The following is a 13463-nucleotide window of genomic DNA, read 5'->3' on the forward strand; positions in this document are numbered from 1 at the left end:
CAATGGGTCCTCAACACAGCAAGAAAATCGCGCACCCGCGGAGACGCCTGGCACCACGTTAAGGATGATCTTTTGTCAAATCGTAATGCAGAAGAAAATTTATGATGGAGGGGTAGATATATGGTTAATGCAAAGACTTCTTTACTTCTACTTATGTTGCCGTTTCGGTACTCTAAGTCCGTTTTAATTCACGAGTCTTTATCTGGTCTTTTTGTCATTTGGCTTATTGGTGTTGATTTTCGAGGTTTGATAGTTCCAATCTTACTCATTAAACACTTTTTAGTTTCGACGCGATTTAGAGCTTTTAAATGTATTGCAGTCATTGCATAGACACTTGTCTATTGCTGAAAACTTTTGCATCTTTTGCGTCGTTAGAATGCTGACTTATTGGTTGTCTTCGGTTGTTGTTTGCTCTTTGGTCGGGTTGTTGTCTCTGACATATTCCCCAGTTCCATTCTCAATTTTATGTCTCACTAATATACTTCGGGGCCTTTTATAGCTGACTATGCGGTATGGTCTTTGTTAATTGTTGAAGGCCGTACGGTGACCTATAGTTGTTGATTTCTGTGTCATTTGGTCTTTTGTGGAGAGTTGTCTCATTAGCAATCATACCATATCTGTTTTTATATTTACAATCAAATATCAATTGAGAACTGTTCTAGGAAGCAAGTTGATAAAAAAAACATTCGAATGTCAATGTATCACTTTTTGAAGTTATATTCTCATATCACACGAACTTGATTGTTGGTTTCTTAATGAATTGACTAGTTAACCATAAACGAGTACCTTGTGACTTTAATCTAATGCATATGTACAGAAATCATATGTCTCTCATTTGACTAAAATATGAATGTGGATATATTGCTTGGAAATTTCGATCAGCAGTAAAATAAAAATCAAACACTTTAAATCAACACTCAATTACCTACATCAGCCTTGAAATATATCCGAATATAGAAACAAAAAGTGTAATTTATTTAAATGCATAGATTTACTAAATACAACAAAATGATAGTCCAAACAGCCTCAAGACGAGTTGTTATTGTTTGCTAGAACAGCAGTGGCGTTAAAGTCAACCTCTTCATACGTTGTTCTGATAAAGTTCTTCTGAACTGTTCCTTCTTCCGGCTTTTTTTCATCGTTAAAGGTAACTTCGATGTAAACTAACTGATCTGTATCTATCTGGAATAAAAACATATCGACAGTCTTTTACTGAAAATAAGTTAGACATGCTCAAAATTATATAACCAGCATAATTTTTTTCTTGAGTCGAAGGTAAAATGAATCAATGTTATCCATATAATACGTTATCGCATGTGCCTGATCATTTGTCTAATTATGAAAGACTTTACAGCAACTTCTGATATTATTAACAGTATCTTGTCTGTTTGTCTATATGTATTATCTGAGCTCTGCAGACGCTCCCAAACTCTGTTTGAAACAATTTACTTCAACTTACATGTTCATTGTTTTGTTGATGTTCCGGTTCAGGATCAGATGCTCTAGTAAGTTGATTTTCCGTTTCTGGATCAGTTTCTCTAGTAAGTTGAATTTCCGTTTCTGGATCAGTTTCTCTAGTAAGTTGATATTCCGTTCCAGGATAAGTGTCACTATTTGGTTTAGTTTTCTTTATTACTTCGCTATAAACATTATCAATTGTAGGTTTTTCAATCTGTGCTGCTAAAATAAAAATAAAAAGTTTTCTATTTCCCAACTTGCCATTGGAGACATGTACTGGTTTCAATACACGTGTACATGTTACTCAGATCTGGTTGTATCGCGGCGTTATAACCTTTTCCACTGATGCGGTGTAAAGCTATCATTCATCAATCAATCAATCAATCAATCAATCAATCAATCAATCAGAGCTGATTAAACACATGCTAGAACGTGATCTCAATAGATTTGTGAGTCTTCTTTTAAATTAAAACAGTGTATATCCAAATAAATATCTAAAGATACTAGTGCATGTATCTTACAAAATTAAGTTCGTTGGTTTTATACTGACTATTGGATATCGGTTTAACTCATTGTTTAGGGCCTTACAGTTACCTATAGCTTTAAAGCTGATTTAAATTTTTTATACACTTATTCTATTTTAATTGATGTTTTAGTTAATGTTTTGTAAATACAGCTTTTTGATATAAAAAGAATAGGAGGTGTGGATAAGATTCCAATTAGACAGTTAACTAGAAAAGACCAATAACAAGAAAACAAACAAGAGTGCTCACACTGAAATGTCTCGCCTTCTTTACTAATCATTGATATTATGTTGATACTCCTAAATATAAAGCTTTATTACGACTGTCACATAAACTTAACATGAACCATGAAAATGAGGTCAAGGTCAGTTGAACCATATGCCAGGCAGACATGTACAGCTAACAATGCTTCCATACAACAAATATAGTTGACCTATTGCTTATAGTTTAAGAAAATAGACCAAAACACAAAAACTTAACACTGAGCAATGAACTGTGAAAACCAGGTCAAGGTCAAATAAAACCTGCACGACTGACATATAGATCATAAAATATTTCCATACACCAAATATAGTTGACCTATGACATATAGTATTAGATAAAAAGACCAAAACTCAAAAACTTAACTTTGACCACTGAACCATGAAAATGAGGTCAAGGTCAAATGACATCTGCCCGCTAGACATGTACACCTTACAATCATTCCATACAAAAAATATAATAAACCTATTGCATAAAGTATGAGAAAAACAGACCAAAACACAAAAACTTAACTATAACCACTGAACCATGAAAATGAGGTCAAGGTCAGATGACATCTGCCCGCTAGACATATACACCTTACAATCATTCCATACAACAAATATAGTAAACTTATTGCATAAAGTATGAGAAAAACAGACCAAAACACAAAAACTTAACTATAACCACTGAACCATGAAAATGAGGTCAAGGTTAGATGACACCTGCCAGTTGGACATGTACACCTTACAGTCCTTCCATACATCGAATATACTAGACCTATTGCTTATAGTATCTGAGATATGGACTTGACCACCAAAACTTAACCTTGTTCACTGATCCATGAAATGAGGTCGAGGTCAAGTGAAAACTGTCTGACGGGCATGAGGACCTTGCAAGGTACGCACATACTAAATATAGTTATCCTATTACTTACAGTAAGAGAGAATTTAACATTACAAAAAAATCTGAACTTTTTTTTCAAGTGGTTACTGAACCATGAAAATGAGGTCAAGGACAATGGACATGTGACTGACAGAAATTTCGTAACATGAGGCATCTATATACAAAATATGAAGCATCCAGGTCTTCCACCTTCTAAAATATATAGCTTTTAAGACGTGAGCTAACACCGCCGCCGCCTGATCACTATCCCTATGTCGAGCTTTCTGCAACAAATGTTGCAGGCTCGACAATAATTATAATCTTCTCTAAGCTACCCTTGTTTAATTTTTGACAATATCTTGCTTTACTTTTAGGTAATTTAATGGTTTGATTTGTTGATTTATTGACTTTGGTGTCATGACAAATGTTAGAAAATATGTATATTTTTCTCCAACTGCTTATATTGGTGGTCCAAACTTACGTCAATGTAGTAGAATTTAGTTTAATTACCATGTGTATAAAGAAAATAGAGATTCAAAGAGCATATTGTATGTGCATGTTTGACGATGGACGCTCTCCAACATTAAAGACTAGAAAATAATTGATGGCTAAAATCTCTTTTTTTGCTGTTCTAGTTTTGCTGATCGTTTGTTTCTGTTTACAATTTCTCTATATCTACTATAGTTTTGCCCAAATCACAAAAATAACCTGGTCAACCGTCCTAATTTAAGGAAAACAGCACCTATATGAACACAACTAGAAATTTCATTTGCGATGCCAGATACAGATCTTGTCTTGCTGGTATTGTCGTTTAAAGTGTCTATTTATCTTGTTCGATTTTCAAAATAATAGGTAAAAAACGCAAACAATTGGTAAATCGTCTATAAAGAGCAATGACTCCAAAAGGAGTCGAGTAAACAATTTTCATCGTGTTGACTTATAAACAGATCTTGTCTTACTGGTCATTTTTTTTTTAAGTCTATCTATGATAGTTTTGAAGATAATTGACAAAACGCAAAGAATTGTAAAAATTATCACCGAAGAGCAATTTCTTCAATAAGAAGAGTCGACTGGCAATTTCAGCTATAGGACTTATTTTTGGATCTTGTCTTGCTTATCCTTTTTTCTATTGACATCTTTTACAGTTTTCAAGATTTTCAGCTATATGCCCAACGATGAGGACAAATTCTGATTCTGAAGAGAAGATATTTGCAAAAGTTAACGACGACGGACGTTAAGTGATGCCAAAAGTTCACTTGCCCCTTAGGACCAAAAGAAGAAAAAAATATAGTGAAATTTAATCCTAACACTTGACCCTTCCCATTAAAAATGAAATACTTAGTGCTTATCTTTTTTTATAAATGATCAAGCAGTATGAATGTAACATAACATCTTACAGGTTGTGAACAAAATATTATCTAATTGCATGTATACATTATATTCACTGCAGATTTGAAAAAGAGTGCAAATGTTGAACATGCTAAAAACCTACCCGAAACGTAACTGTTTTCTCGTGCTGATGTGCTGACTGGGTCTAAATCGTCTTTCATGTTTACATACGTTGTATCATTGTCACCACTGTCACCACTCATACCTTCAATGAAATGACATTTTATTGATAAACAACGTCTATTGCGATTCGTACCTCTTTTAAGTAGTTGTAAAGCTTTTGGTCAGTACAGTAGGTAAAATAATTACCCTGCTATTGCATCAAATAGTATATTTCTATCGCGATTAGATTTAAGAAGCGGGAATATTGAACTATGCTCCGTTTGTCCTTCACGCTACCTTTTACTGCAGTATTTTTTTATTTCATTACACGTAACTTATGTATAACTTGTGTTTTGGTAAGTCGCGGATATCATTATTAAAAATTATTTTAAACCTTCACTAAATTCTTCCACAGAAACAAAGATTTGTTTTTTTTATTTTTGTGCTTCATGCATGCTGATTAGTCTTGCTTTTGTTTTTTTCTCTTTTGCAGTTATACCACGGTTGCCATAGTAGGGGAGGATTAAGCTCCTTTATTTTTTCGGTCTAAAGTCAGGAGCCTGTAATCTTGTCTTTAGTTGCTGTTCGCCATATTTGTTTTTCGTTTTGGTTTCACCATAAATCAAGCAGATTTGCAAATGAATTGAATTAAATATTTTTTGGAATACATATTCTAATTAAGTGAATTATAAATAAAGTTTATGGAGATTCCGTATTCTAAATATGATTAATGTGTAGATTTGATGGCTATGAATGCACTTAGAATATTCACAATTTTCCCTTCAGGTAAAAACCAACAATTTTATCATTCACATCTTGAGGAAAAACACCTTCCATATTTGTTACAAAACTCATCAATGATACCAGGCTTCGAATTGTGTATACCAGACCAGACGTGCGTTTCGTCTACATAAGTCTCATGAATGGAGATCGAAGGCCAAATAAATACGTAGTTGAAACCCAAACTCAGAGCAAGTTAGCAATCTTCCGCAATTTACAGCAATAAAACATATTTAATATAAACCCGTGTGCAATATATCCATCTGCAATAATTTTATCCCGATAACTATACTCACTTCTCTTCAAATAGTTTCTCCTAAAAACGACAATCACTACTATAGCCAGTACAACTGCCCCGATGACAATCAATATAACTACTGTCATAGTACCGCTAGACCTGGCTGACAGCGATGGCTCATTTTCTGTTCTTTGAAAGTCTAAAACATAAATATATCTAGTCAAATTACCGTCAGACCTGGATGACTGAGATGGCTCATTTTCTGTTCTTTGAAGGTCTAAAACATAAATATATTTACAGTCAAAATATCGTCAGACCTGGCTGACTGCGATGGCCCATTTTCTGTCCTTCGAAAGTCTAAAACATATATATATCTTCAGTCAAAATATCGTCAGACCTGGCTGACTGCGATGGCCCATTTTCTGTTCTTTGAAAGTCTAAAACATAAATATATCTACAGTCACTGACACTGAATAGTCAAAATCTAAAACATATATTTTTTTTTCGGAATTTCCTTTCTGTTTGACAGTATGCATGGTTTATATTAACCTTCTCTTCTTCTTTGAATTTGCCATAAAATAAATGGCTACCTTTACGCAGAGTGCGCAACAGGTCTTACTAAGATTAGTTTTGAAATTGGAACTAGGATAGATATATCACATTTGATAATCATTACGCTATAAAAATCTGCCTCTTTACATGCAAACTATACAGATAAGAGACAACAACTTACTTTAACATTGAAAGTTTTTTTTTTATCTTTTCAAATGTGTTAGTTGTGAATGTCTGGTTATCGTTGTTGCAATATTTCGCGCAATTTTTCTTCAGTTTATGTAAAGCATTCATATTGAAACATTAAAACACTAAAGGGAAATAATGATCACTCTCTCCTTTATGTATTCCCTCACTGGATCAACATTTAAAGAAAATCAATAAAATCCTAACATTACAGAGCTGAAATGATGAACTTATTTATTAAAAAAGAAGATGTGGTATGATTGTCAATGAGCCACTCTCCACCAGAGACCAAAATGACACAGAAATTAAAAACTATAGGTCACTGTACGGCCTTCAACAATGAGCAAAGCCTAGTTTGTTTTAATTTGGATCAAATATGTTTAAATCAAAATGTTATTTTATCCTCTACATTGTTAATGAGTGCAAATTTAATAACCCAGACAAATATTTCTTTCTTTTTTTATTTTACATTGAAGGACTTAAAATTGTATCATATACTGGTTCCTTTATTCAATACTTTACTGCGTTTACGTGGTCAATTTCATCATAAATAAGCATGTTTTAAAAAATCTAAAGGAAATTGCAATTTCAATTTACACATGATGGTTTGAAATTCTATATGTTATACATAGCTAAATGAGGAATATAAAAATGAGGCTCTTAAAGAAAAAAATGTTTTTCTTAGTAAATCTTTCTTTCTTAAATAATGTGTATCAAAATAAATATACATATTAATAACAGGAAGTCTAATTCGTAAACCTTTAATGTAGAATTGACCTAGGTCAATAAAGTACTTATAAATATTTTCACAAACAGGAAATTATACTTTAGTATATCATTGAATAACTTCCTGTAATTGTTTCTTCTCGTTATCCACATATTGGATATCCACATGTTTGGTATACGGGATATACGTTTATAACCCCAAAAAGTAAAGACACGAAACACAATTAAAGTGCTTGTAATCATTGAAGGGTGAAGATTGCTTTAAGTCATCAGTAAATATTGCATTATATAAAGCATTGGTTGTATAGCATCTTCGCTAGCCAAGGGTTTACGATCCACTTCCCTCCTCTCCACCCTAGGCGGACTGAGATAGAATTTCGGAGACACAAGGTAATGATATTTATTGGTTGCAATCGAAACTCGCTCCATCCAATCGAAAAGCCGCCTATAACATGACCACGTGTAAATGTAGAAAGTGTATGTAAACAAGTCTTTACATCCCTAAACATACCACTATATTTAGTGACAATTTGAATGTTTTTAATCAACTAATAGAAGTTCCTGTGTATGTTTCTTGCACAATTGCATGAATATCAACGTATATTTTCGTGTAGAGGAGGGAAGTGGATCGTAACCCTTGGCTAGCGAAGATGTGGTTGTAGTTAATTCAACAAAACTGGATCTGAATAAAGGAAGATATCTCAATTTTTTAACGATGACTTGAACAATGACAGCATTTATACTTTTAGAACAGATGTGTGATTTCCGCACCTTGCAAAATGAATGTAATTTTCATAACAAGTGTAACATAATTTTGTGACTTGAATCTGAGTATATATTACATCGATAATTTTTGGGAATTTTCATTGACAGGATGTATAGAATGTTATGATCAATGCACTATATTTTGTGTACCAGAAAGGTAGTGATAAGCCTTGGAAGATTTAGATATCAAGTCAGTACCACAGGGTTTTAATTGCGTTTCGTGCAATCTTTACCCGAAAATTAAAATGCCGTCACGATATATCATTACTTACTTTTGTTTCTTGTCTTTGCCTCATTAACGTGTATTCCACACATCCCTATACTCACGTTCAACAAGTATGCCCAAACCTATTGAAAGACTTGAATTACTTATACACCAAAGTTGAAATGAAGTGGGTTTAAGCAATTGTAAGCCACCGTAAGGCCTTCAACATTAAGAAACACCCATACCGTTTAGTCGGCTATGAAAAGCTCCGACATGAAAAATGTGAAATAATTCAATTAACAAATGAGAAATATAACTTCCTAATTTATAACAAATTTGAAAACAATTTATGAAAAACTCAAATGGCAAACTGGCATGAACCAAAGACAACAACTGAACTACTGGATTCTGACTTGGGCAGACACATACCGAATGTGGCGGGGTTAAGCATGTTTGTGAGCGTACAACTACATATATTACCAAAACTGCAGTTTTGTGTAATATTTCAGTTTGGGCAGTATACAAAACATGTCAATATTCCTACTAGCGGTTTGAAAGACCTAATTAAGGTATTATCCGAAACACAACTTCTTTAAAATGCTACCTACCAATAACAATTAATGTAACTCCACCAAAGACTTTGCCGGTAGCATCCTGTAATGTATAGACATTTGAATCTTCAATAGTTACATTCAGGATAGTGAATTCGATGGCTGCTATGGCTTCTGACATGTGCTTATCAATTTGGTATCTAGTGTCGTCTGTGTTTGGAGATACATCACCAAAGGCGATATTAAAAATTACTGAAGTGTAGTTTCTCATTATGGCAGCACTCGTTGTTGATACGGATTGAGATAGCTCCCATTTTACTTTTGCATTTGTCCCTCTTTGGACTCTTATTGTCGTGACTACAAAATAATACATGCAATCATGGTTTTATTTGGACAATTAATATTCCAAAACGTATTTCAAGAAGCAATTGGACATTTTCAGAATTGAATTTTAAAAAAGTAAAATATTTCAATATAATTTGAAATGAATAGAATAAATTATTTTTCAATATAGAATAATGAATGGTCAGCCCTTTATTAGAGTAATGTTCGAGTGATAAAAGTAGTTTGATTAATTTGAGATTTAACGCTTTTACTAACATTTCGAACTTCCTAAGGACTTGTGTCCAGTCAATTTTACTCCGAGAAAATAAAACATGTCTAAACTATGAACATTTAAAGCAATATGCAATTAGACGTGATTTCAAAAGCCTCTTTCTCTCGTGACATGTAAAATATATAAATTATACCCCCTAGCGAGTAAATAAAAAATAGAAATATAAAACTCACAACAGTGGACAGCAGAGAAACAAAGCACCAATGCAAAATATCCCCTCATGACAATAAAGTTAAAATGGGATGAACACTTAGAGCAAACTATGAATTCGGAAATGATTCAACGGAAACGATCGTTTCATTAATAACTTTGTACTCGTACAATTACTACCGCTTATATGAATAGGTATATCTCTAAATATATATACTTGTGTGTCCTGTTATATACGAAATACATGAATCTGCAAAAATTTGATAATTGTTTTAGTAAAGTTTTTTTTAGATGCTTTTCGTTTAAGAATTAACAATACTATGTGTATACATGTATATATACGTCTTTATTTGCGACACCTCTCCGACATTTTTGTCCAGGTACAGATTGTTCACGGCTATCACTATAGATATACTTTTCCTTCGCCTTTTGAAATTGTTAGACTTCTTAATTTCTTATACCAATAGCGCCGTCTCCTCTGACGTTATGTGCTTTCTTTTTGTTGCTTCTCTATATATTCTTACAATTAGTAAAATTTTATAATGTATCTTAAAATATTTTGAGATTCATTCTCAGTTTATCAATATGTTCAAAACTGCAGTTTGAGCCATTGTCTAATTAGCGTTTTCTTGGTAAAATGTTCAGATACACGGCTTATTATTGTTACAACCTAAACTGAGTATGTACCGCCGATGAAGTTTTAACAGAAATTTAATTGATACGATTGACTTTCAGAAAATGACACGCTTTAAATATATTCACAGAAGTGGGCAATACCATTTATTAAAAAAAAAATGTTTTCAAACATCCGCCAAAGTAGACCTTAGTTAACATGTTTAACCCCGCCACATGCTGTATGTATGTGCCTGAACCAATCCAGGAACCTGTAATTCGGTGGTTGTTGTTTGTTGCTGTGTAACATATTTGTTTTTCGTACATTAATTAGGCCGTTAGTTTTCTCGTTTGAATTGTTTTACATATGGGATTTCGGGGCCTTTTATACCCGACTATGCGGTGTGGGCTTTGCTCATTGTTGAAGGCAGTACGGGGACATATAGTTGTTACTTTTTGTGTCATTTGATTTCTTGTGGAGAGATGTGTCATTGGCAACCATACAACATCTTTTTCTTTATACTTAAAGGTTGATTTGGCCTTTTATGTCCCTTTTAGTAATATAGTTCTTATAGTACCCTTTCATCTTAGGCTTTTCATTTTTTGAGGTTTTAAACGATTATTATCAAGGGAATCAAGAAAAGAGATTCGGACACTCAAATTATTAGTACTATTGTCATTGCAACCGTTTACTTACCAAATACATATTTGCCCTAAAACTTGTATACCAAAACGGACATAATGATAAATCAAGAAAACTTTTCTTGAAAAAAAGGAAAGAGTAATATCTAAAGAAAAAGAATCAATGTAAAATGTACCCTTCCAGGCGCACATGGTCATCGAAGAATCACTGTATACAAAAAGATTTATTTAACCCTTTTCCTCGCTATATATATCTGCAGTTGCAGATCCAGAAATTTTAATTAAGAGTAAGGTCTACTGACTGGCCTAAAGGGGGAGGGGGCTCCAATGATTCCTTATATAATCAACCAAGTGTTTTCCCAAAATAGGGGGCACCCCCACCCCTCCTGGATCCGCCTTTGATCTGATAATTGGACCAAATTCTAAGAGCACATGGTCATCTAAGAATCACTGTATACATAAGATCCATTTACCTATTTACTCGCTCTTTGTATATCTGCAGTGGCAATTATAAGTATTATAATATTATAAGTGGGTCCACTGACTGACCTAAAGGAGTGCGCTCCAGTCATGCTTCAGTGATTTCCTATTTAATCAACCAAATTTCCCAGAAAAAGGGGGTGCTGGATCCGCCTATGATCTTGTTATTGGACCGAATTACGAAATTTAATATTCACTTATCTCAAAAGAAATGGGGCCAGTCAGCTGAACCATGGAGGACTGATGCACATCTTACATTCATTCTATACACCATGACCAAATTTAGTCGAACTCTTACTGGTTGTATTTGATAATCTTATAAGGAATGCTCAACATTGACTGATGTTATCCCATTAACATGGAGTAAAAGTCAGATGAACCCTGCAGGACAAAGGCGTACATCTTACAATTATTCTTTGACAACTCACAAATGCCTTTTGTTAAGCCTACTAATAAATTGGAGTCAAGGTCACGTGGACCATGTCTACACCATACATTCATTCTATACACCTATACACCTTATACAGTTCACTTATTTCTTGTATCTGATATACAGACATAATCACAAAAACTTCACCTTGATTATTGAATAATGTAAAAGTCAAGACAAAAACAACCCTAAAATGATTTGAAGGTTTAGTAAACCCCTTTCAGACAGACATATCTTGAAATGATTTAATGAACCAAATGAAGGCATCCTGTTGTTTATAATAACTGGAAACAATAATCAAATTATAAAATGTTTTTTTAAGCAACCAATGAAACTTGAAAAAGAGGTCAAGGGCAAAGGACATTTGCCATATAGAAACTAGTGTCCATACATTATCTGTAAACAAGATACTGATAATCCTGGTTTTTTACCTTCTGAAACATAATAGTTGATGTCTTGTCTGCCTTAGAATTATCATCTCTATATCTTTAATTCTTTTACATTCATTTTAGGCGAAATTGTGTTAGGATGGAGATTGATTTTTAATTGACCATTTCTTTATTACTTTTTAAAAAAATTCTCAGCTCTTTAAAATAGGTAAGAGTGTGAATAAAATTATTACATTTTTGAAAAAATATCCTTTCTGTAACTCTGTCAGTGACTTTGTGACATAATTTTGTTGTACAGCAACATTTGTGTAAATTAATAAGAACATGAGAAGCAGACCATTGTCCTTGGCAAGCTGTGAAGAGTAAACAAAGATGTGTTATTTTTAAGGATGTTATCTTTCTCTTACAGTTGAAATCTTTAAATGGATCTTCCTACAAATATATTTCATATACACAAAGTTTATAGTTTTACTTTCAATTTCTCACACTTGTCTAAGGCTGGCGATGAACTGCTTGTCCCCATAGGTATCTTCTATTCAGGAGTCTGCGCTTCAAAAGTTAATGATTTATTACATACTATTCTTAAATTCTCCATTAATAGTTAATGTATCAATTAACAAGAATGTGTCCATAGTACACTGATGTACCACTCACACTTTCATTTTCTATGTTCAGTGGACTGTGAAGTTAGAATCAAAACTTTAATTTGGCATTAAAATTAGAAAGATCATATCATAGGGAACATGTGTACTAAGTTTCAAGATAATTGGACTTCAACTTCTTTAAAAACTACCTTGACCAAAAACTATAACCTGAAGAGGGACAGACGTACGGACGGACGGATGAACTAACCAGAAAACATAATGCCCCTCTACTATTGTAGGTAAGGCATAATAACTAAGGTTCTAACTAAGCTTTTTTTATGCATAATTTCTCAAATATTTGTACATACTAGGCTTTTAAATATTTGAGTTGGTCTTTTATGATGAAAGTGTATCCAGGTAAGTGCTTAGAATGCACCACATTTGTGCAGTGTTATTGTCATGCACAAGAATAGATGATGAATATATCCATCTCTTAATATATAATAATATATAACGGTAGACATGAACAGGATGAATATATGCAACTTAAAGTTAGCAATACATTCTCACTTTTTAAAGGGGCACTAGCAGTCAAATTCATGGTCACCGATTTGACTCAAATTCACATATTTGATTTATAACAATGTAAAACATTTATCCAAACTATCAAAGGTCTAAAATAAACAGTTTACAGAGCATGGGGTAAATGATATGTAGGTTCGTTTCGTGTGTATTTTAGTCCAGACGCCATCTAATTAACTATCGATTTGACCTCAGATGACCATATAAGCGATGTAAACATAAATAAAGATATGAATAGATAAAACCAATCGGCGCAATTGGATTTTTTTAGGTCTGTTTTATTTTATTTTTTAGATTGAAAATATATGTTTCTCATTGTTTTTACCGTATAAGAATGATTTTATGTGGATGGAATCAGTAATCAAATGATTTATTGT

General features: G+C 33.1%; 1 protein-coding gene across 2 annotated transcripts; it reads right to left on the reverse strand.

Annotated features, from left to right (window-relative positions):
• Window positions 1–954: 954 nt before the first annotated feature.
• On the reverse strand, window positions 955–9502 carry LOC143079029 (uncharacterized). Of its 2 annotated transcripts, none has more exons than XM_076254139.1 (6): window positions 9391–9502; window positions 8659–8958; window positions 5675–5815; window positions 4600–4701; window positions 1460–1677; window positions 955–1182 (listed from the first exon to the last, which is right to left on the reverse strand). In XM_076254139.1, the coding sequence occupies exons 1-6, from the start codon at window positions 9437–9439 to the stop codon at window positions 1027–1029; spliced, it is 966 nt and encodes a 321-aa protein (XP_076110254.1). In that variant the 5' UTR covers window positions 9440–9502; the 3' UTR covers window positions 955–1026. The 2 variants fall into 2 exon arrangements, with proteins under 2 accessions (XP_076110254.1, XP_076110253.1); XM_076254138.1 differs by having other exon boundaries at window positions 1460–1680; window positions 9391–9501.
• Between the last annotated feature and the right edge of the window lie 3961 nt (window positions 9503–13463).

Source organism: Mytilus galloprovincialis, chromosome 6, assembly GCF_965363235.1.
Source record: "Mytilus galloprovincialis chromosome 6, xbMytGall1.hap1.1, whole genome shotgun sequence".
NCBI classification, from domain to species: domain Eukaryota; kingdom Metazoa; phylum Mollusca; class Bivalvia; order Mytilida; family Mytilidae; genus Mytilus; species Mytilus galloprovincialis.

Excerpts from the sequence above, each read along its gene's own strand:
- LOC143079029 (XM_076254138.1), bottom strand. The coding sequence starts at position 9,439 with ATGAGGGGATATTTTGCATTGGTGCTTTGTTTCTCTGCTGTCCACTGT. Across the intron at positions 8,959-9,390 it reads TTTCTCTGCTGTCCACTGTT|TCACGACAATAAGAGTCCAA; the intron begins GTGAGTTTTATA and ends ATTATTTTGTAG. Across the intron at positions 5,816-8,658 it reads AGTTACATTAATTGTTATTG|ACTTTCAAAGAACAGAAAAT; the intron begins GTAGGTAGCATT and ends TTTATGTTTTAG.